This window comes from Orycteropus afer, unplaced genomic scaffold (assembly GCF_000298275.1).
Source record: "Orycteropus afer afer isolate SDZICR_OR568_19922 unplaced genomic scaffold, OryAfe1.0 scaffold00072, whole genome shotgun sequence".
NCBI classification, from domain to species: domain Eukaryota; kingdom Metazoa; phylum Chordata; class Mammalia; order Tubulidentata; family Orycteropodidae; genus Orycteropus; species Orycteropus afer.
In genome coordinates, this window is record NW_006921659.1 from 2,594,777 (window position 1) to 2,620,651 (window position 25,875).

At 35.8% G+C, this 25,875-nt stretch overlaps 1 protein-coding gene across 1 annotated transcript; it reads left to right on the forward strand.

Moving 5' to 3' along the window:
* The first annotated feature begins 1,841 nt into the window (after positions 1-1,841).
* Positions 1,842-24,089, forward strand: WASF1 (WASP family member 1). Its single transcript, XM_007940805.2, has 8 exons — positions 1,842-1,974; positions 10,461-10,595; positions 15,675-15,828; positions 16,925-17,042; positions 18,501-18,673; positions 20,411-20,590; positions 21,718-22,346; positions 23,932-24,089. Exons 1-8 carry the CDS (start codon positions 1,842-1,844, stop codon positions 24,087-24,089), a joined length of 1,680 nt encoding a protein of 559 aa, XP_007938996.1.
* Positions 24,090-25,875: the final 1,786 nt, after the last annotated feature.

Sequence of the window (25,875 nt, forward strand, 5' to 3'; positions counted from 1 at the left end):
TAAAATCTGTATTAGGTTTTAAAAATTAAACTTATGGAAAATTTTTTTTAATTAAAGAATAGATTTTTGAGATTTTACCTAAATTATTTAAAAATTTGCCTCTCACTTTAGGGAGTGTTTAATTTGCATGCTCTAACAATCTCTTCATTTTGGTTTAAATAAATGACAGTTTAATTGCTAAGTACACAAAGAAGTGTATTAAGAATTGTTTTAGTTTTTTACATTGCTGGCAAACTCAACTACTTTTGAACAAAATGGGTTATACACTAGGTGGGAAGTTTTTGATTGCTACGTAGTATCTTTAGGAGCTCTAATAGCATAGTGCCTAAGGCACTTAACTGCTAACCAGAAAGCTGGCGGTTCAAACCCACCAGCCACTTCTGGCAAGGAAGGTTGGGCAATCTACTTCCATAGTGATACTGCCTCGGACCCCAAAGAAGGGTCACTGTGAGTTGGTCCGATTTGGTGGCACATAACAACAACAAGAGGTAGTATCTTTAACTGTGGTCAAAGGAAACAGATTAACAGTGCTAAAATTTAGTCTATGTTTTAGCACAATATAATTTAACTTTCTTGTAAAATAAAAAAATTTCCACCTAACCAAATGGGTTAAGTATTGGTGGATTAAAAGATGTTAAATTATATGTGATTTATGTGCTTTGTTCAGTGCACTATTTTTTGTTGCTTTTAGACAGAAAATGTATCATTTTAAATGGCGAGTGTATCCAAGAACATATATGGGGTTGGCAGACAATGGTCCTATAAAAGTTTATGTGAATGATCAGAATTCCCAGGTATATAATAGAGCTGACAAGGGGCAAGGATGTGGTCATGGCTTGATCACCTCCAGCTACCCAGAGGGACCAAGTGGTTGAACCTGCGGGCTTGGGATCATACTTGCAGGGGACATCAAGCTCAATTGGCATAACATACTATACAAAACATTGTTCCACCTCCTACTTCGGCAAGTAGCGACTGGGATCTTAAAAGCTAGCAAGCTGCCATCTAGATGCAACAATGGGTCTCTCCTCATCCAGAGCAAAGAAGAATGAAGAAAACCAAAATTCATGGAAAGTTAGTCCTAGCAACTGGTACACCATCTGATCTGCAGCCTATATGACTATGAGACCAGAAGAACTAGATGGTGCCCGGCTACCACTGTCATCCACTTGGAAGGGGATCTGTCTAGGAGATCCTTGATAGAGAAAGAGAACAATGTGGAACAAAACTCAAAATCATTTGGAGAAAAAAAAATGGGGGCGGGGACCAGGTTTGTTGGTGCAATAGAGCCTGATGGAACCACTGAGATTATGGCCTCTAGCTGCCCTTCTGGTCTGGAACTGAACCCACATCTGGTTTCTAGCCAAACAAAAGACAGGCATATGAGTTGAACATTTACATCAAGTAGATACACTCCTTGGAGAGAACAATCATGGGAGAAAGATGGGCTGCTTATGCACAGGGAGGCAGCAGTGCATGGAGGGATGGACACAGGGAAGAGGTAACTATGGAGAGGGAGTGGGAGGGGAGCTGTTGCATTGTGGTAAACTGTGGTCAATGACATGAGACAAAGTATATGTGAACTGTTGTATAGAAAGTGAATTTGCTCTGTAAGCCTTCACCCAAATTACAATTTTAAAAAAAAAGTATCATTTTAGTAGTTATTTTTTTCCCACCCTTTCCTAATCTGAAAAAAAAATCCTGTATGGAAAATGATGTTGAGACATTTCTAAAACAGTCGATAATCAGGCATTTTCTCAAGACTCAGGAGAGAAAATTGTATACTGTTAATTAATTTTTTTATTTCCTACAGGTGAACTGGTACAGAGGTTGTGCTCAACATGCCGTTAGTAAAAAGAAACATCGATCCGAGGCACTTGTGCCACACAGCATTGCCTAGAGGCATTAAGAATGAACTGGAATGTGTAACCAATATTTCCTTGGCAAATATAATTAGACAGCTAAGTAGCCTAAGTAAGTATATTTATGCTAATAAAAATATTACTCTCAAACTGGAATGTTATGCTTTAAGAGTATTCAGAAGATGCTCTTGGGATTTTCAGAAGGGGTGCCTGGTGTGATAAACACGAAATTATCCTGAAAACTGTAGTCATTTGTAAATAAGATCGTTAGTTTTAGACTCATTTTTGAAATTTGCAGAAAGTATGAAATACTTGTTAGTTGCAGTTGAGTTGATTCCTATTCGTGGCAACCAGATGTGTACAGAGTAGAGCTGCTCCTTAGGATTTTCAAGGCTGTGACCTTTTGGAAACAGATCACCAGCTCTGTCTTCCTGGGCACCTATGAGTGGGTTCAAACTGCCCATAGACTAGCAGTGATCAAGACTTAACTGTTCGCACCACCCACAGACATGAAATACTTAAAGAAGTGAAATTCCAGTAATCTGTTCAATATTTCTTCAAACCTTTTAACCCATAGGTAGTAAGACTTTACATATTGGAAAATATTTTATTCATACGTTTTATATTTATCTTGAATTTGTCAGAAATAATAAATATAGATGCTAAATCCATTTAAGTATAAATGCTTTATTCAATATATATACTAAAGAATACTTGTAGTCAGAAATGTATGTGCATACTTAGTACACATACATTATACACGCCATTCATGTGTTTTCAGTAGAATTTGTACACCCATTGTGTTACACAGAGCACTGTAGATCAATCAAAAGAAGCTGAAAATATCATGAGGATCCTGATCTTAGCATAGAACTGTTTCCTTTTCCGAATTTTATCACCTCTGTTTTACCTCTTTTTGTGATAAAAATCTTGAATTCAGTGTTGCTAAATGACTCTACCTGTTTTCTATTATGAATTTCTGGTGTATGTGGACCTTTTTGTGAAAGCAGGACCTTGCTGAACTTCTTTAAGGGATGCTTAAACAGTTCTTATCATCATTTCTGCTTTTTTTCCACCCCAAGAGAAAGAGAAATAGACAAGTAGACATCATAGATACCTGAAACATTGTTTTAATAGCCACTGTGTAGAAAAAGTTTTAGAATGATTTGCCTTCAATTCCCTGAGGAAAAAGATAATGGGCCCCTTTAAAATGCTTATTATTCCATTTAAATACCTTCTGAGTGATACAAGAGGTGAGAACATAAAAATCTGATGTTGGAAATTCTTGAGGCCTAATAACTAGAATAGGTCCATAACTTCTAAGTGAACTTTATTCTTCTTGGATTTACTCTTTAAACTGCCTTTCTTTTCTCTTCTTTGGCAACCCACCTCTATTCCATTAGTACCCAGGACAACTGATTCAAGCAAAAAAAAATTAACCCACACTAGATATTTTCTTTGTGAGAACTAACTATCTGTCAGATAACCCTTAATCCATTTAGTGCTCCAGATACACTGAGAAATAGATTAAATATCTAAAAATTAGTAGGCCTGTTTGTGAAGTTTTGAAGAGAAATATAGAACTTATATCATCAGTCATATCAGTTAATGAAACATTTTTTTAACGAGTACCTGAGTAGTGCAGTTAATGCACTTGTCTTCTAATCAAGGTTGGTGATACAAGTCTACACAGAGGTGCCTGACCTGGCACTCTACTTCCCAAAAAACAACCATTAAAAATCTTATGGAGCATGATTCTACTCTGACACACATCAGGTCACCATGATTCAGAATCAGCTCAACAGCATCTAGTGGTTTCTATATAAAGATGGTAACCATTCCTAATCTTATTTCTTCTTGGAACTTTGGACCAGAGTGCTCCAGTGACAGAATAAACTGCAAATCAACTTGAATTTTAGTAACCTCCCAAAAATATCAAGGGAGTGCATGTGGTTAGGTCGATGGCAGCAGCACACCTGCCAGTGAGTGAATGGGTGTGGTGGCAGCAGGTGAAGAAGCTGAGTGGAACCTAGGGACAGTCTCGGGTCAGCCTAAATGGAAAAGGAAAGCATTTTTTAAAGAACTAATTAAATACAGATAATTTCAAAGGGAAAGAAGGGCTCAAGGCAATTCAAGAAAGGTGAAGTTGTGGTTTTTTTTAATACATATACAGTTTTCAAAAATCTGAAGCAAGACAGTAGTTGTTGTTAGGTGCCATTAAGTTGATTCCAACTCATGGTGACCCTATATACAACAGAATGAAACACTCCCTGGTCCTACACCAGCCTCACAATATTTAACCACTAAAAATATAATAAAAGTAGGTTCTCTTCTTCCCTTCAATCTGTCCTGCACTGTAAATGGATATATTGTCCTCAAGCCCAGATAGGATCATGTCATTTTCATGTGTAAGTGCTTCAGAATGGCTCTCCATTTCCTACCAAGTAAAATAAGGTCTCTGGGATCAAGCTGCCATCTGCCATGCCAACGAGGTGTCCTGCTATTTGATTTTACACAGCATGTTGCAGTCAGACCACTCTTGGGCTTCTGTACCTCTCTGCCTGTACATAGTTACCCTTCCTCTGTGGAATAGGTTCGCTTGTCATCTTTAAATGTTCAAATTTTACTGTCTTTCCAGTTCCAATATCATTTTATCAATTATTCTCTCTCTTTACTTCCCATCCAACTTTATTTTCTTTCTTCTCTGACTTCACATAGCACTTTTATCCATACTTATGTTATGAAATCTTTTTATACCTTATATTTTATTTATTTCTATAAATGATATTTCCTTAATAAATTAAATGTGACTTCACAGCACAGACATTGATCAATGTTGTATTTTCCAAAATACCTAGCATAACCTCTTACATAGTGGTGGTGGTGTTTGTACTTGTAAATATTTGTTTATTGAATTAAGGAAGAAATAGTGAGACTGACATACATCATTAAACTTAATTTGTCTTTTTCAAAACAAAATACTGATAAGTATGATTTAGAAAATAAACACATTCTACAAATAAATGAAACTTGCAGTTAAGACTTGGAGAATATTATTTTACAAAGAGTTTAGGAGTTTATCTTTCACTGAAGAATATGCCTTAGTAGAAATATTTAAGATGACTATTTGGCATAAAGCTTAATAGAATAGTCTAAATATAAATAAACTAGAATTAAGCAGATACTTCTTTCCATTTGTGTTTCTTCTGGAAAAAGAAACTAAGGATAGACTCTTCAGGAACAGAACCACATGATAAGTAAGGGTCATAGGTAATTTAGATTAAAATAGGGTTTGATTCATGAAAGGTAGGACAAGCAAAGAGCTGCACTTTGGCTTGTTAAACTGTTTATGTTTTTTAGAGACTTCAGTTATTTTGTGTCTTGGGACATACTTTTTATATATGTTTTATTAGTCTAGGGAGATATTTTTATATTATGACAAGTCTAAAATGAGAGGTGTGGAGTAGTCACTAGTCAGAGGATTAGGTTGGTCAGGCAACCTGTCTGAAGGACATAAGTATATCTGATATGCGTCACGATGTAAGAGCAGCATAACAGAGACCAGGCTCTGACAGACAGAAGGCCAGTGTGTTGGACAGAGAATAAAAGCAGTGGAAAGAGTAGTTAGAACGGAAGGTAGCTGTCAGTGTGTTCCTGTTACAAAATTAGAAGAGGGCTGTTAGTTAAGGAATTGAATAACTAATTTCCCATTACTCAAAATTTAATCAATTAGAATTAAAAAAAAAAAGTTCCACTTCATCTTGTGAATTGAGGGGTTAGCTTTTTAATAAAACACCTATATTTTAAGAATGGTTATTTTTTTTTTTAGGTCAGGTATTGACAGTGAATCGATAACACAATATTACATTGTTCAGTTGTGTACTTACTACCTCCTTGGGAAAGCCAATACAGAATTGTACTTTTGAGAAGAGTCAAAAGAAGACTGTTAGATTTCCTACATATTGTATTAACTGTATTATTTAAAGACATTTTGCTGACTGTGTGTATGTATGTGTGTGTGTGTGTAGTCTAGCATTGATTATATCTATTTTTGTATCTTCATATAAACTATTAGAGCATATGAGCAAAACATGTTAAAAACAGAAATAGCATTAGTAGCTTTGGAAACACTTCTTAAACAAAATGAATTTTGGATTTAATACAGGTGCCCTATTTCACGTTTATTCTCAATATAGGATTTAGAATGAATATAATTGATTAAATATGTTAATTTGCAGTATTTACCTATTTTTCACATAAACTAAAGATGAAAACTTAAGGAATTTTTCAGTCTGTTATAGTCTGTGCAAGCAAGACATCTGTCAGCCAGCACGTAATCATGTAGCCAAACTGAAAGTATAAATGCATGGTAGAAGTAACACTGAATCAGGTTTTGGGTACCTCAGAATTGAAATCCAATCCCATGTAGGCGTTTTCTAAATAATTTGTAGAGATTCAAAGACCCAGGGAAGACCCACAAGAATATTGTAGCAAGGTGTAGTAATAGTTTGTTTTTGCTGAGTGCCATCAAATCATTTCTGCCTCATAGCAACCCCTTATGACAAAGTAGAACTGCCCCTTAGAGTTTTCTTAGCTGCAATCTTTACAGGTCTTGTGCCACAAAGCTGCTGAGTTGATTTGATCCACCAGCCTTTCAGGGAGCAGTGCCTAAATGTTGCTCCAGCAGGCTCCTTAGCAATAATTTATTGTTATTGTTCCCACATAGTTGATTCTGACTCAAAGCCACCCTATCTGACAGGGTGGAACTGGCTTCTATGGCCATAAAGCAGATCTCCAGGTCTTTTCTCCTGCTGAGTGGCTGGTGGATTCGAACTGCCAACTCTTTGGTTATCAGCCAAGCTTTTAACCATTGCACCACCAGGGCTACTTAACAATACCGTATTTTTAACATGTATGTTATACATTTTTGTGTACTGCACAACCTAGAGTGTTATTTTCAAAAGCACACTATACCATTATTTTTATACATGTTGCTGACTTCAATTTATTTTTGTGTCCAATGGATTTAATGTTAAGTCTTTGTCTTGGTGGCTGTTGACACAGAGGTTTGGTTCCTAGCAGCAAATGCACAGTTTCAGTTGTTAAAATTACCAACTACAGTGTTACCAAACTCACTCCGTGACTTCTTGACCATGGCTTATTCCATTATTAAACCAGTATGATCAAAACATTTTCAGATTATTGAATGAAGGTAAATGAGGCTGAAATTCACTTCTGGAAATGTTTTGAGACATGCACAGTGTATGCATGAGCAAATGATGCCAGAGCTTTCTAACATCATTTCATCATGTCCGCGTTTCATGTGTATGTTTTAATTTACTTTGGTGCACTATTTGTGGAAAAATATAGTAGTCTACCTCCCTGGAATTAAGTTCTCTGGCATCTTTCCCATTTGACATCATTAGAACCTATAATGAAGTATAAAAGGCCTCCAGATATCCAGAAAAAAATAAGTCCATGCAATACATATCAGGCACATAAAATAACCAATCGATCCCTCTCTCAGAGGCTGTTTACTTTTACTTTGATACTTCAAATAGGTTTGATTATTTGGTTTCTGAGCATTTATGTTTCAGAAGTTTAAAAGAGGAGGTAGAGAAGGAAAGAACAGACTCAGGCATACACAGAAGGCAGCCAAGGAGGTAGTTAGTTTACAGCAAAGATAGAAAGTGTTTAAGGGAAGAAGAATGTAAAACTAGAAAATGGTTATGGAATGTAAAAGCAAATATTATTAAACATACAGAGGTGTTTTTAAGCTTAGGATAATAATTTATTTTTAAAATGACCAGGAATCTTCAAGAAAGATTAAATTATGTTTAACTTTGTATTCTACTTTGGAAGACAGGAAAGTTTAGAATACAGTTTGCAATAGCTTCCACTCAGAATAATTGAAATAATAATTGATATATTAAATAATAATTTGTGAATTTCTTAGAAAACTTGGCTATTCAAATGGTTATAAGTAATGGAGATTTTCAGTTGGGTACTGGGTTTGAACCGCCAACCTTCTCATTAGCAGTCAAATGCCTTAGACGCTGCACCAGCAGAGCTCCTTTTTATTCACTAAAACTGCTACAGAATGGAACACTGCAGAGCTCAGCATGGCTTGGGGCTGGACATTTTTCTAACCCCTTCACAAAAATGTACATCTCAGTTTTTTTATGAGATTTCTCCTGGGGAACACAATTCTGTTTTGTAACCGTTAATTATTAGAAACCTAGAATTCACTCTGTATCCAATTCTGCAACACTGAAATTCTTTCCCATTTCATTACTGTCTTTCTTAACCATTGGGGCTCTGATTAACTCAGGGATGTTTTACCATTCTGTCTTCCCAAGGTCTTTCTTTTGTTGATATAGTCAGTTTGTGTTGCCAAGATGAGCTGATAGGTTCTACTTCTTGCTCTTAAGCATGGAAAGATAATTTGATAGACAGACAGATAGATAGGTGGCAAGCAGATGGGTAGGAAGGTAGATAGATTAGATTGATAGAGAAATGAACAACAGATAATATTAAATACTTTGCTGTGTGATAAAGCTACACGGTTCTTGCCCCAAAAGAATATACCTCACTTAGTTGAAGAGAGTCAAATATGAGTAATACAGAAGCCATTCTAATAGTGAAAGGGTGTATAGAATTAAAGTCGTGCATTTTAGAATACAGGAGCTGAGAGAAGACAGATAAGCATAAACTGAGCTCACTAGAGGAGGCTTGCTAATGAAATGTATTTAAATACTTCCATGTCACAGGAGGGAGCTCTGGTGGCGTAGTGCCTAAAGCATTTGACTGCTAACCAGAAGGCTGGCTGTTCAAACCCACCAGCCCCTCCTTGGGAGAAAGGTTGGGAAATCTACTTCCATGGTTGATACTGCCTCGGAAACCCAAGGGGTTGCTATGAGTCGGATCTGACTCAATGGCAGTGAGAATGTCACAGGAACTGTCTTGATAGAGCTTACTGTGGAACTAGATTTAACCTAGAATGTATGCTTGGAAGTGTTTCAATTTGGGAAGAGTACTGATTTTTTTAAAAATATTGAAGGTCCAGATAGTCATTGTTTCATCTTTTTGATGTAGATTCGTCAGTGTAATGCTAGTTTATGTGTTCAAAAATGCACTTGAATATTTTTTATTACACATTTTCTAAAACTTCTCCCTAGCTTATTTATTACATAAATAAAAATTTCTGTTCTTTTTCTCTTCTCGAAATAGGATTATTCTGGCTTCTCCTTTTCAGTAATAGCAACTTACATGACTAGGGAAATATGGTGATTTTTTTTTTTTTTTTTTAATGGTCATATTTTTTTAGAAATTGGAACAAGAGAGAATATGAAATACCTCTCACAGATATTCATAATCTCTTGTTTTGAGCATACCCGAGCTAGATCATCTAGTAGGTCTATGAAGAATCTTACACTTTGCAACTGGCCTAAAATTCAGTTCTAGTGTAAAGTCTATGTATGAATGCTGATTTGGTCTTAAAAGATGTGTTATTTGCATGAACTTTCACATGTTCATCTTTCCTAATCCTTAACAAATGGTTGAACCAAAAAAAGCAAACTCACTGCCATTGAGTCTATTCTGACTCAGTGACCCTCTTTGGGTTTCTGAGGTGATAAATCTTTACGGAAGTAGATTGCCCAGTCTTCCTTCCATGAAGTGGCTCGTGGGTTTGAACCTTCAACCTTCTGCCTTAGGCACTATGTCACCAGAGCTCCTTTAACAAATGGATTGTTGTTGTTATATGCTGTAGAGTCGGCTCATAGTGACCCCTCCTTGGGTTGCCAAGGCAGTATCACTACGGAAGTAGATTGCCCAACCTTCCTTCGGAGGAGTGGCTGGTGGGTTTGAAGAACCGCCAGCCTTCTGGTTAGCAGTCAAGTGCCTTAGGCACTATGCTACCAGAGCTCCCAAACCCAGTGCCATCGAGTTGATTACATACAACTCATAGCAACCCTATAAAACAAAGTAGAACTGTCCCATAGGATTTCCAAGGCTGTAAATCTTCACAAAAGCAGACTGCCTCATCTTTTTTCCTTTGGAGCAGTTGGTGGGTTCAAACCACCAGTCTTTTGGTTAGCAGACAAATACTTTCACCACTATGCCCAGAGCTCCTTAGGTGTATGTATCAAAACCTAATCCAAACCCACTGCTATCAAGTTAATTCCGATTTACAGCAACCCCCGTTGTGTTTCCAAGGCAGTAAATACAGAAGTAGATTGCCCCATCTTCCTTCCACAGATCAGCTGGTAATTTTTTAACCACCAACCTTCTAGTTAGCAGTCAGATTCCTTAGGCAGTGCACCACCAGAGCTCCCTTTAGATATGTGTAAAGCAGGTAGAAATTTCTATTTCAGACGGAAGTCACCTAGTAGGAAATGGTAAAACTAGGGGTTCAAACCAGGTTTCGCAGAGTTTGTGTTGTTTTTCCCCACTGTGTCACAACTGGGTAACTTTTTAAAGTTTAAAATAGTTTCAAATAAAAACCAAATTCAAAAGGACAGCATTTTTAAATGTTAATGTTTATAATATTTATTTCTTCATATTAAATGGTATGATGTATATTTCATTTTCATTTAGGTAAATATGCTGAAGATATATTTGGAGAATTATTCAATGAAGCACATAGTTTTTCCTTCAGAGTTAACTCATTGCAAGAACGAGTGGACCGTTTATCTGTTAGTGTCACACAGCTTGATCCTAAAGAAGAAGAATGTAAGTTTATTTACTGTATATTTTCAAAATATATATCCCATATATACGTTTTGTTAGGTGAAATGAAGGATATTTTTAAGAATAGTATTAAACATGATTTTATTACAAATCTTTTTACCCATGATTACAAATGATGATTGCAAATCTTTTTACCTTTGGTGTACATGTTATAATAAGTCAGGGTAATAAATCTATAAATAGCATCAGTATGACTCTCCTGGGTTTTCTACTCTTTTTCTTTTTTACCTCTTCCTTTTGTATACTAAATAGCTCTTAATTTTTTGACATAAAGATAACATTTTGGTCAGGCTTTTCCCTCCATTCTCTTGTTCTTTTCTCCCTTAAAATTTCTTTATGTACTTTTGTCTTATAAAAATTAATTGAAATTACCTGAAATCCTTTGACTCTGTAGGAATGCAATTCTTTGTTATATGCTTTTGTGTATGTGTTTAAAATTGCTAAAGTTACCTTTAGTTACTAAATTAAATATTACTTCCTGCTTAAGTGACTATTTTTATAAAAACAAGTTTGTCAATGTTGAACAGAAATACTCAATACCAAGATATTAAACCAGGGATGTTGGTTCAAAAGCCATACTGTACACTAAAACAATGATAGAAATTTTAGTAGTAAAAGCACAGTTCATGCCTTGATAGGATATACCAAATGCCGGTGTTTCCCAAATGCCTCTTCTGTTTTACAGAAAGAAATGGAACTACTGAGAACATGCTTTTCACTATCTCCCTAGGGAATTGCTTAATCCTTAGTTATAATTGCTTGTAACCCTCTTTTCAAAATACATTTTTGTCAAATAACATTTTTAGCTGGGAGCTCTGGTAGCATAGTGCCTAAGGCATTTGACTGCTAGCCTGAAGGCTGGCTGTTCAAACCCACTAGCCACTCCTCGGAAGGACTGTTGGGCAATCTACTTCCGTAGTGATACCGCCTCAAAAACTCAAGGAGGGGTCGCTATGAGTTGGATCCGACTCGACAGCAGTGTGTTTTTTTTTTTATTTGTTTGTTTGTTTTTAATATTTTTAGCATAAATGCAAGTTATAGAAAGCTATACTTGAACAGTAAACCTATTAAAGGATATCACTGGAAAAAGCAAAAAGAAGAATGTAATGATGGGTGCCTTATTAAATGAATCAAATTGTTTTGACATATTCTAACTTAATGTGTAAGGAGAGGTGAATACTTTCCATGCTAAGTTTCTACTGTTTGCATGGATAAGAAATCATAGCTCTGGATGTGTGAAACAAACAAAGCAATACTTTTTTTTTTAAAAAAAAAAAAAGCCAGCTTTATTGTGATAAAATTTACATACCATGCAATTCACCCATTCGAAATTGAAGTATATAATTCAGTGGTTTTTAGTATATTCACAGTTTGCCATGGTCACACAGTCAATTTTGGAACATTTTCATCACCCCAAAAAGAAACCTTGTACTCATTAGTGCCCAGAACACCAAACTCACTGCCATTGAGTCAAACCTGACTCATAGCAACCCCTCCTTGGGTTTCCAAGGCCATATCTCTATGGAAATAGATTGCCCAATCTTCCTCCCAAGGTGTGGCTGGTGGATTCAAACCCCCAGCCTCTGGTTAGCAGTCAAATGCCTTAAGCACTATGCCACCAGAGCTCCCTTATTAGTAGTCAATCCCTCTTTCCCCCATGCCTGTCTCCTGGCAATCACTAATCTACTTTCTGTCTCCATGGATTTGCAGACATTTCATATGAGTGGAATCATGCAATATGTGATCCTTTGAGACTGGCATCTTTCACTTAACATAATATTTTCAAGATTCATCTATGTGTGGCATGTATCAGTACTTTTATCCCTTATTTGGCTGAATAATACTCCATTGTATGTGTGTGTATATGTGTTTGTGTGTACATATATCACATTCTGTTCATCCATTCGTTGATGCACATTTTGTTTGTTTCTACTTTTTGTCTGTTGTAAATACTGATACTATGAACATATGTGTACAAGTTTCTGTTTGGACATATCTTTTCATTTCTCTTGGGTGTATACCTAGGAGTAGAATTGCTGGGTCATATGGTTAACTCCATGTTTAACCTTTTGAAGAATTGCCAGAGTATTTTCCAAACCGGCTGCACCATTGTGTATTGCCACCAGATAGTTCCAATTTCTCTACATACTCACCATCACTTGTTGTTACCTGCCTTTTTTTATTGTAGCCATCTTATTGAGTATAGAATGGTATCTCAATGTGATTTTGATTTGCATTTCCCTGATAACTAATGGTCTTCAGCATCTTTTCATATGCTGATAAGCCATTTGTATATCTTCTTTGGAGAGTGTCTATTCAGATCATTTGTCCATTTTTAAATTGAGCTATTTGTCTTATTGAATTGTAGCTCTGGTAGCATAGGCCTAAGGCACTTGACTGCTAACCAGAATGCTGGCGGTTCAAACCCACCAACCACTTCTCAGAAAGAAGGTTGGGCAATCTACTTCCCTAGTGATACTGCCTCAGAAACCAAGGGAGGAGGGGTCGCTGTGAGTCAGGGCCAGCTGGCGGCACATAACAACAACACAACATATTGAGTTGTAAGAGTTCTGTATATTTTCTGGGCCTAGGCCCCTTATCGGGTGCATAATAAGCAAATATTTTCTCTTATTCTCCGGGTTGCTTTTCATGATGCTATCCTTTGAAACATAAAAGTTTTTAATTTTCATAAAATCTAATTTATTTTTATTTTGTCATTTGTGTTTTTGGTATCATACCTAAGAAGACTTCGCCTTACCCAAAGTTTCAAATATTTATTCTCCTATATTCTAATAATTTTGTAGTTTTAGCACTTACATTTAGGTATGTGATCCATTTTGAGTTCAGGTGTGTTTTTTGAGGAAAAGGTTGAAGTTAATTCATTTTTATGTGAGTATCCAGTTCTAGTACTGTTTGTTGAAAAGAATATTCTTTTCTCCCATTGAATTGTCATGATACCCTTTTTAAAGAAAATTGATACTTTTAAAAGAAATTTAAAAATACATATTTTATTGAACTTATTGAATTTTTTATGAACGTTTACATAGCAAATTAGGCTCCCACTTAACAGTTTTTATACATCGGGCCACTGTGAGTCAGAATTGACTTGATGGCTTTTTTTTTTTTTAATGTATATACATATTGTTCAGTGGCATGGGTTCCATTTTCCACATTGTGTCAGCATTCTCATTATTTCCATCTGGTTGTTCCACTTCCATTAACCCAGCTCCCTTGCCCACCTCCCCCCTGAACTTCTGATGTTCTTTCTAAACACATAACATTTGACTTTAAAAATCCTTTATTTTTACAAAAATTATTTTATTCTCTTCTATTTTCCTCACTCTACTGAATTCGGTAATACTTAAACAGTTAATCTAACAAAGAAATAAAATGGTAAAAAAAGTATTTTGAGAAATTGTATGTAATTGGCTACATAGTCAATAATATCAACTAAATAAATAGATAGGAAAACATTCTGGAAGTAGCCTTACTTGTCTAACTAACCCTTAAACTCGAACAGGTTAATTTTTTTTGTGATGGCCTAAATTTCTTTTGTTGATGTGACTTATCCATATAGCCATTTTTCATCAGTCATCCCAAGATTTATGTTTTTTTATCTCTGAATTCTTGCTGTCAAGGAGAAAATGTATAACGTCCAAACAGAGAATTAAAAATAAGGGTGGTATTTTCCATAGTTAAGTTATCGTGAGAATTTTTTGTGTTTTCTTCTCTGAATTGTATTTGGGTGCTTAGAAGTCGCAGCTGGGAGTTGCTGGGAATGCAGTCGTGATGTGCATATTGCAGAGCAGCCTCGTGGCTCCCCCAGTTAACATAGGTCCAAACTTGCATGTTGAATGAGCTTCTACTTGTAAAGATGATAGAGATACTGTTTTAGGGAGAGAATAATTAAACAGTGTTATGACTGGTCAGCACTGACCTTGCTATGGTATAAAGTGTTTGTATATTTAAGGTGTTTTTTTGTGACATTTACTGTAATCTCACACTGTAACAGCTTTCTTCCCACTTCCTCCCTGCACCCACCCCTTCCCTTGGATGTTCCTTCCCATCCTCCCCTGCCTTCCTAGCTCTGTCCCTGGGCATATGCTGTCCTTTGATCTCATGTGCTTGATTGTTGTAATGAGTGCATCCCTCTTGATACTACCAGTCACCATTTAGGTCAGTCTGTCGTTTGGCTGCCACTTGAGTCACAGAGGCTAAGTTCATTTCCTAGCTTGAAGGATGTCTACAGGCCATAGTGTTGGGGATTCTACCAGTATTTGAGGCAAATTAAATATGTAAGAAGTTGCCTAATTTTTTGTATCAGGAAATGACTTTAAGAATTAAGAATGCATTTTTTGTATATTTCTTATTTTAACATGCCACACAGTCCAAAACAAAATGAATAAATGGAGTTATTTTTAATCATCATATGTATGATGAGACTTCATTATTTATTAGGGATACTAATATATAAGACAGGAGCTCTGGTAGCATAGTGCCTAAGGCACTTGACTGCTCACCAGAAGGCTGGCGGTAGTGATACTGCCTCGGAAACCCAAGGAGGGGTCGCTATGAGTCGGGGCCGACTCGATGGCAAACAACAACAACAATATATAAGACAGCCTTGGTCTTTAAGAGCTTCTAGTCTAGGTAGAAATTGTGTTTATAACATACAGGTCAGTATAGTGTATTAGCCTAGATTGCTAACTCCTTCAGTGTTACTGATTTAAGAAAAAGAGAAAAAAATAAAGTGAGATGGAAGGAAAGATTATAGAAGAGAGGGAGAGAAAAGAAAAAGATGCTTGGGGGAAAATGCTTCAGATATCATTTAGGGTCTTCTGAGTCCTAGAAATCAAAGAATGCTTTAATATCAAATTGGAAAAATTAGGCACAAATTATATAGAATGTAATGATAGAACATTTAAAGTATGGATTCATAAACCACTAAAATCATCACCTCTTCAGCTATGCTGACTTAAAAAAATGCTGTATGTGAATTTGTGTTTATGTTAAATCATCTTTATAAAAATTTTAAAAAATACATACTTCATTTTTGTTTAGTGTCTTTGCAAGATATAACAATGAGAAAAGCTTTCCGAAGTTCTACAATTCAAGATCAGCAGCTCTTTGACCGCAAGACTCTGCCGATTCCATTACAGGAGACGTATGATGTTTGTGAACAGCCTCCCCCTCTCAATATACTCACTCCTTATAGGTCAGTAGATTAATGTTATTTATCTCAGTTCAAGGAGGTGGTGGTCTACATTTAAACACTAAGCCGCCAAACGTTCTTTATTTCACTGGGCATCTGGCCAACACAGAAAGCTCTCCTCCTAATCAGCCACCTGTAAAAAACGTTTGCTTTATTCATTACATGAGTTCACAAGGCTTTGGCCTAGAACAGATGAGATCTATTCAAAGAAGTCGTTTTAACAAGTATTTTTACAGGGCACTAGCAAACTTACTAATATGAAGCAACAAGGGGTTGTATTGTCTATTTAGTTTAATTTTTAATCAAACGGAAAATTAACAAATAAGTAGCACTAAATTCCACCACACTAACAAAATATATATTATCATATTATTATTATCAGATTATTATCATAATATCATTATGCTTGTTGTCATCTAATCTACTATGCATTATTACATTTTTACATAATGAACATGTATCTCTTTAAAAAATGTTTTCTACCATTTAATGTAAAATTTTGGAATTATTCAGACTTTTCTTCAGAGTGCTTACACATGATTTGTGAAATGGGTAGTTTAAGTACACAATACATATTCTGAACAAAATGATACTTAAGTAGGTATTTGGAACTCTAAGACAGTATGCAAGTCACTGAATATATAAATGGTACTACAAGAATGCTGTTAAGTGATATCTTCTGGATTTGGAAGGCTAATAAATAAATTAGAATATCAGCAGAGTCTAAAATTTGTCTATTCTAAATGATTTTATTTTCCTTTCAGCCTTTTATCTTTGGCAGATAAAATTTGTAATATTGGAATTTCCCAAAAGACTTACAGAAAATTTAGTATTCAGTAGAAGTTAGGTTTAAAAATTGTCTGGCTATAGTTTGAATTATTAACACCAACTTTGAAAAGTGTCTGGTTTTCCATTTTCCTATCTGATTTGTAAGAATATTTTTATGGGTAGTTTTGTGATTTATTTTGGCAATATTTTTACACATGCTATATTTTATTTAAAAAATAAGTATTAATGTAAGGGAAAAAATCAGTAAAATACTATTTTGATTGCCTGAGTCTTACTAACATTCTATTTTAATTGGTGTTTCATGTTTCAGAGATGATGGTAAAGAAGGTTTGAAGTTTTACACCAACCCTTCTTATTTCTTTGATCTTTGGAAAGAAAAAATGTTGCAAGATACAGAGGATAAGAGGAAGGAAAAGAGGAAACAGAAGGTATTACAAGAGATTAAAAAAATTGAACTTATTTTTGGTATATTTTTGTTTTGCTACAAATAAGGAATCTAATTAATCCTTTACTTAGATAGTTTTATTTCATTGAGTAGGTTTAGTCAAATACTAAAGTCTTTATAACCACAGAGGAAGCTTATAATCTAATGGGGAGCAGATAAGCAATAAGGTAATTATTATATGGTACAGTAAGAGCCATAACAGATATACTCATGAAAGGGGAAGGGTATGGGTAACAAAATGCTACCTGCTGTAGCCAGGAACTAAGTGGACCAGGGAAGAGAAGAGTATTCAGTAAGAAGAAACAAAGGAATATTATGCAGATATTGGTAGGTTAAGCTAATGTTTTCTTACTACAAATCATACCCCGAAGGTTTGGAGAGGTTATTTTATTCTCACTAATTTCCTGTTATCTGTCTGTTTTGTTTGTATTTTGTACTTTGTAATAAAGTTAACTTGGATCTGCTTTATTCCACGTTAATGAGAATTGAAAATAGAGAAGAAGGAAGCAAATTTGGATTTAGGGAAAATTATGAAGGAGGCAAAAATCTGTCTTCATTATCCCTCATTTCTCCTGTAGCTATCCCTGTTTTTCCTCATTTCCCATAATGCCCTTGTGTTATTATATTGTGTACTAAATAGTTTTGATGTTCTAGCCAGTTTTCAAAACAATGACTGGCAGGCCAGATAACTCTTGCAGGTAGTATTTTGTTGACAAAGAGCGGTTTTAAAATTTTTGAACTGGAATGCCCTAGATGGGCATGTGTATCTAGTTCATTGCAGGTTCCATCTTACACTTGACTGCCTTCATGCACGTATGGTGTCTTCTTTGTACACACTGGGCATTAGAATTTGTTACAGCTACTCAGGACCTTGTTATACTTTCCCTCCCAATCAGAATCACTTTTTGTTCTGTTTTTCAAAGACCTGGTTTTCTGTTCAGTGACACCATTATTATGGGTTAGTTGGATAATTGGATTTTTTCCAGTGTCTTTGGTAGCTAACTGACCACTTCCCAGATAACATTTGTAAATGTTAAGCTTTGTAAATATTCACGTTTCATTTAGAGGTAAACAGTGCCATTAATGGTAGTAATTCTTTTTCATCACAGACAGCTAATAGATGTGGGAGCAAAGTTGGTGAATCTTTTTTCATCTGAAAAAACTTCTGACCTTAAATTTTGCTGTTTAGGCATAGTGTTTAGGCATAGTATTTATATTTGGTCATTAGCTTGAACTAGTGATTAAAAAAATAGTAAGTTGGAGTTACAAACTAGCTAAGATTTAACTTTCAATTTACAAATGAACTATGTGTTACTTTTACTAAATTTTGATGACACTGTCTTTTTTAAATACTGATGTTAGAATTTTATTTTGATTATTATAACCTCTTTCAAAAACGTAGCACTTCAGCATTTGGCTTTGTTTAATACATCTGTTATAGCAGAAAAATCTAGATCGTCCTCATGAACCAGAAAAAGTGCCAAGAGCACCGCATGACAGGCGGAGAGAATGGCAGAAGCTGGCCCAAGGTCCAGAGCTGGCTGAAGACGACGCTAATCTCTTACATAAGCATATTGAAGTTGCTAATGGCCCAGCCTCTCATTTTGAAACAAGGTTTCTTTTGTTTGCTTTTTTTTAAAACAAAATTACTGATGAAACATTGGCTGTATTTGTAATATCTGTTATAAGTCTATAGATGATTTTGAAACCTTGACCACTGTGAGCCTACCAAGTCTCACTTTGGGAAGTCATTATCTTACCTGGACCTTAGTTTTCTCATCTCTTGGAAGAAGGGGTTGAAATAGGTGATCATCAGGGTTGTTTCAGCTTTCTTAGGAAGTTTTAATTCCCTCTCAGTGTTTCAGGCAGAGTCTGCTAGAATTTCATAATAGAGGAATGGGGTCTAGAATTTTTTTTAAAGTACTCTTGATTCACTGCACATAAACTAGGAGCTGAGAAGGAGCTATATTTTGTCCTTTTCGTTTTCCTAACTTCCTTTCTATGCCACATCCCCTACCTCAGACATATCAGGGCTTTCAGACAAACAAAATTTTTCATCTCCTTTTGTAGAAAAGTAGAGTAGCAGATACTTTTCCTTTCTTGGTAGCCAGGAATGCTAGCTAAATAACATGCTACCATAGCAAACACAAACTGGCATCTTTCTGTAAAGAAATGTGTGTATACTTATATAGTGATTTTTGAATGGAAAAGAGCTTAAGGTTTTCTCTTGAGTAACACATGTGAACTGTTAGGCCATAAGTAAGAAATAAAGCTCTCGGCTGCTAACCAAAAGGTTGGTGTTTCAAACTCACCAGCCACTCCATGGGAGAAAGATGGGGCAGTCTGCTTCCATAAAGATGTATAGCCTTAGAAACCCTATGGGGAAGTTCTGTTCTGTCCTCTAGGGTCATGGGAAGTCAGAATGGGCTCAATGGCCAGGGGTTTCGTTTTTGGTTTCATTTTAGGAAATACTAACATGGGAAGGGTACTGTGTATGTGCATTACTGAAAAAAAGAGAAGACTGAAAAAATTTGGGTTTTTTTTTTTTAAATGTGTAATCTAAGGACAAGCATATTATTTCTTCTTCTGTTAAGTAATTAAATTTTTATCTGACCCAGTAGTCTGTATATAATTGTTTTTTACTTGCTCTGTGCACATCTTAAATTCAGCTTTGTAACCAGAATGCACTGCAATCAGTAAACACTTACAAATCTTCTCATGTTCAAGTTTAAAATTTTGCCTATGTCTGATCATAAGTCATATGTTGCTATGTTACTCAGTTATTTCCTGATTACCCTAGAATCTTTGGAAACACCAAAAAGAGAAAACAGTTTACCTAGCCATTTTTGTGGTGTTAGTGTCAAGGAGGCTTTTTTCCATGAGAACAAGACTTTTGGAAGTCTTCAGGTTTAAGAAAGCAGCGGGATCTCGTAGTGTAGTGTAGAAGATTCCAGTTTTTATACTCCTCAGCTTTCTATTACTGCTATCTTCTTGTAAAGAAAAGAATGAAATAGAGACAAATAACTTTGAACATAGTTCATTAAAAATTCATTTCCTTTTTTATAAGATTACACGTATAATATTTTCATTGTTAGGAGTTTAATTAGTATTCCATTATAAAATAGTAAAATGGTGACTATCTTAAATCTGAATTACTAAGGAAAGGTTACATTATGAGCATTCTTTATTTTAAAAGTAGAATGTATGTAATATTTTTTTGAAGTCTCTTAAAAGCAGTTAAAATATTGGTACTCAAAGGATTAACCTTAAATAGCTCTTGTAGAACACTTTGTTTCAGCCATACTTCAAGAAAAATAGACTGATAATGTGTTTTTTTTTATATATTTTTAGACCTCAGACATATGTGGATCATATGGATGGATCTTACTCACTTTCTGCCTTGCCATTTAGTCAGATGAGTGAGCTTCTGACTAGAGCTGAGGAAAGGGTCTTAGTCCGACCACATGAACCACCTCCACCTCCACCAATGCATGGAGCAGGAGATGCAAAGCCCATACCCACCGGTATCAGGTATGTTGACATAAGCACATGATGTTTTTTCTCAGGAATTGAACCTTTTTCTCTAAAGGACCAAATAGTAGATATTTTAGGATTTGTGGGCCATGTAGTTTCTGTCAGAACTACTCAGTTCTACTGATGTGACATGAGAGAAGCCATAAACTGTATGTAAATAAACGAACCTGCCTGTGTTTCAGAAAATCATTATAAAAACAGGCATTAGTCTGATTTGGCTTATAGGCCATAATTTGCCAGCCTCTCATAAGAGCTGACATACTCTCCTGAGAAAATTCAGCTAGTAAGAATTTACTTTTGAGATTGAAGTGTTTTTGTTTTGTTACAGCTTTGTTATCAAACACATGATACTCGGTATAGTAATCAAAATATGGAGAAATTTTTAGAATGTGATAAAAAGGATGAATCTAAGGGCTAAGAAATAGGAACCAAAGTTGTGGTTATGAATGTTAATTTGATGTTAGAGGAACTACACTAAGAATTTTGATATAGAATAGAATATGTTCCTGGTAATTTTTTGGTAAAGATATTTTAAAAGTTTAATTGTGTGAGTTACTACAAATTATAAATTTTAGAGAAATTTTCTACTAGAGAAATAAAGATCAGCTGTGCAGTTTTAAAAAGTTAACCTCATCACTGACTCATTTGATGTTCCTCAGGAAGGAAGAGGACCATAACTTTTCCTTTTGGGGTTTCTAATTTGTTGTTACTGATTTAGCCAAAATGATATACAGATAGTTTCAGTATAAATACAGCATTGTATTGGCCTCAAGTATTGCTGCAAATACTGTAATGTGATAAATGTTGAGTCATTACAGAAACTCATATCACAGTGTAGAACTGAACATTTTATTTATCATTTTAAGCATAAAGTACTTGAATCATATGAGACAGTTGGATGAGAGGATAAGACTGGTTAGAATATTATGAACCAAAGCATCACCTATTAGTTTTCTTGTTGGTATACTTTCAGTCCTAATTTCATTTTAAATACTGCTGAAGAACTTAAAATTTCTTTAGGGACATGTTAATGCATCTACTTTGACATAATTACTGGTGATCATTTATATTTGTGCAGTTAGGTTTTCTCTTAATAACTTGCTAGGATCTCTTTGTCATTTCAGTTCTGCTACAGGTTTGATAGAAAATCGTCCTCAGTCACCAGCTACAGGCAGAACTCCTGTGTTTGTGAGCCCAACCCCACCACCTCCTCCACCACCTCTTCCATCTGCCTTGTCAACTTCTTCATTAAGAGCTTCAATGACTTCAACTCCTCCCCCACCAGTACCTCCCCCACCTCCACCTCCAAGCACTGCTTTGCAAGCTCCAGCAGTACCACCACCTCCAGCTCCTCTTCAGATTGCCCCTGGAGTTCTTCATCCAGCTCCTCCTCCAATTGCACCTCCGCTAGTACAGCCCTCTCCTCCAGTAGCTAGAGCTACCCCAGTATGTGAGACTGTGCCAGTTCATCCACTCCCACAAGGTGAAGTTCAGGGGCTGCCTCCACCCCCACCACCTCCTCCACTACCTCCTCCTGGCATTCGGCCATCATCACCTGTCACAGTTGCAGCTCTTGCTCATCCTCCCTCTGGGCTACATCCAACTCCATCTACTGCTCCGGGTCCCCATGTTCCATTAATGCCTCCATCTCCTCCATCACAAGTTATACCTGCTTCTGAGCCAAAGCGTCATCCATCAACTCTACCTGTAATCAGTGATGCCAGGAGTGTTCTTCTGGAAGCAATACGAAAAGGTAATTTTCTTAGGGCTATAAATAGTGTTGCATTAGAAACTTTCTATTGTATCCCTTCCTCATTTATAAGATTTTAGATCATTATGATTTGGCCCAAATGGACTTTCAAAAGCAAAACTCTGTCTAACTTATATTTTTAAAGCGTTTTTAAGAAAATATATCACTTTATTTTTGTACTTATTAGGGATTCTTAAAATGTTTCTCAAATGAATGGGAAATTGAAAATACCAGACTTAAATATTATAGAATATTAAATTAAAATATTTTATATTATGTCTAATACGTATATAAACTTCTTTAAAATGGTATTTTCTTTATTATTAAGGCTGTCCATTTGGTATATCAGTGACACTGTTGCTCTACCACATGGCCCTTAAAGAGTTAAAGTTCCTCCCTTAGAAACAAGAGAAAACCTTCTCTTATTCAGTCATTGATTCCCTCATCATGTCTTAAGCAACTACTATATGCCAGGCATTAAGAGTACAGCATAAATAGTTTCTTTCCCTAAAGTATTGAAGGGAATAAAGCTGAAGATAATGCACTCAACAATTTTTAATTTATGTGACTGTAGAAGTCATAGAAGAGATGTATTCCCCAGTTAACTTTCGGGGATAGTAAGCAGGGAGGTACAGTCAGCCATAATGGAGAAATAAACTATAGATATCCACGGAGATACCTGATAACCTTCACCAGCTGGGGAGCTCTGGTGGCTTAGTGCCTAAGGCATCTGACTACTAACCAGAAGGCTGGCGGTTCAAACCCACCAGCCTCTCCTGGGAAGGAAGGTTGGGCAATCTACTTCCGTAGTGATGCTGCCTCAGAAACCCAAGGAGGGGTCGCTATGAGTTGCATCCAACTCGACGGCAGTGATTTTGAGAGTTCATCAGCTAAACTCACAGATGATACGATAATGAAAGATTTTATACCTCTTAAATATGAATGCTTCAAATTCTTTCTAATAGATCTTGCTTTATATTTTACTTTTAGTATATCTTACATGTACAAGCAATCCCTGGGTTATGAAGGTCCAATTTATGGACAGCTCTTACTTACCTTTTAAAGTTTTGTATATTTGCCCTCACTTTGAAACAGTTGAACCAACATCTGCTTACAGCAGACTATTCATCATACTCACCTTCACTTGCTGCACTGCAACACTTGCTGCACGTGCAACTTCCAAATCATTGAAAAGACTTTTAGCCTTTTCATGGCCTAACCACACTCACTGCCATCAAGCTGATTCTGACTCCTAGTGACCCTGTAGGACAGAGTAGAACTGCCCTACAAGATTTCCAAGGCTGCCGATTTTTACAGAAGCAGATTGCCTCATCTTTCTCCCGTGGAGCAGCTAGTGGGTTCGAACTCCCAACCTTTTGTTTTGCAGATGAATGCTTTAACCACTATGAAACCTAAGAACTATATGCACCTGTTCCAACCTACTGCAAATTCTTAAAAATACAGTTGAAACTGATCTTGTTCATAGCTCAGGGACTGCCCATATTTAATTTTATTCCACAAGATTAATATTACCTAGTTTCTAATATTTTGATTTAAAATACTTAATGGTTTGGATTTACTGTATCAGGTATTCAGCTGCGCAAAGTAGAAGAGCAGCGTGAACAGGAAGCTAAGCATGAACGCATTGAAAATGATGTTGCCACCATCCTGTCTCGCCGTATTGCTGTGGAATATAGTGATTCAGAAGATGATTCAGAATTTGACGAAGTAGATTGGTTGGAGTAAGAAAAATACATTGATAAATATTACAAAACTGAATGCAAATGTCCTTTGTGGTGCTTGTTCTTTGAAAATGTTTGGTCATTCTAGTGTTTTGCTTTCTTTTCCTTATGATAAATAATCTTTTTCCTCCATAATTTTTGATTTCTAAGAAAAATATTAGCATACATTTCAAACTAAATGTTTTATGGTGGCTTATCTTATTTTTGTCCCCCAAAAAGACATAATTTGATCAAATAAACCACTAAGTATTAAGCATGGACAGCTGTTGTTAGAGAAGCAGATTCCGTTTTTTGATATACATTAATTGTGCACTTTGTGAATTTTAATTTAAGAAAGCAACTGAGATTGAATCTTGAGGGCAGCTGTGTCTATTAATGAGCCTTATTACATTTCCGTGTGTTTTACAAGAAGAAACACTGCCTAGGTTGTATGACTACACTCAGAAAGTACATTTAGCTTGTAGTGCTGAATTCTCTTCAAGGAATGCTTGAATTTTTGTTTAATTATTGTTTTATTGTTTTTAAATACTTGCCTTATTTGAATGTTTAGCAGTACCCCTTTCCTACTTATATATTGTGAGGTATGATTTTGCTTGCCTATAAGAGTTTAAATTTTTTCATGTGAAATACTCTGACTTAAACATACATGTAACTTACATAACTGTTAAGAATAACAGTCTGATTTAATAAATGGTTCATTTTAAAGGTCATGGGTGTTTCTCTTTCAATAAAATTTTCTGGTAGTTTTTCACATACTATAATATAGTCTCTAAATACATAGGTAGTAAATGAAAATTTAGAAAAAAACAACTAAGCTATCTAATTCTCTCTTACTTATACAGATTCTTATCTTCTAGTATATATGGTAGCTTTTGTATCATTGTTTTTTCCCTGAAGTCACAAAATGAGTATATCTCAATTCCTGCTCTTAAGTTAAAATTTCATCTTGCCATCTAATTTTAGTACCTCTTGACCAGTTGTAGAAACAGTTTTCTTTGAAGTTATATTTTGCAATGATAAAATGAGCTGTTAATGTTTCCAGAGTCTAGATGAGAGGGGAGAAAAGCACTATTCATATCAGATGACTTAGTCTAAAGAGAAGACTAAATGAGATTTTGATAGCTTGATTGCAGAAATGACTGCAGTGCTCATCCTGCCCTGGGAAATGCAGTGTTGAGCTGCTTCTGTCGTGCTTTTATCTCACATTCTTGAATCTGGTGTCCCTGAGGTTTGTTTTGGCCAATAGCAAGTGGCAAAAGTGACATTGTGCCAGTTCTAAGCTTGGGCTTCTTAGCAGCCTTGCAAATTTCAGCTCTTTCATCCTCTTTTGGAACTGCCTCTGCCATGAGCATAAGCCCAGACTAGCCTCCTGAAAGATCGGAAACCACATGAGATAGCACTATCCCATCTTTGATTAGCCTCAAAACCAAACCAAACTCACTGCCATTGAGTTGATTCTGACTTATAGCGACCCCTATTGGGTTTCTAAGGCTGTAAATCTTCACAGTAGATTGCCTCATCTTTCTCCCATGGAGCAGCTGGTGGGTTTGACCTTCTGGTTAGCACCCAAATGCCTTACCCACTATACCACAAGAGCACCTTACCCAGCTCAACCCAAAAGAACTGCTTACCTGACCCATAAACTCATGAGCAAAATTAAATTGTCTTAAGCCTAAGGTTATTTTTTTTTAATGTACTTTAATTTTTACACCTAAATTTTGAGATAGATCAATTCACGTAACATTATTGTGACAATAAATAGCTGGTACATGAGATAACTTAGTAACTTG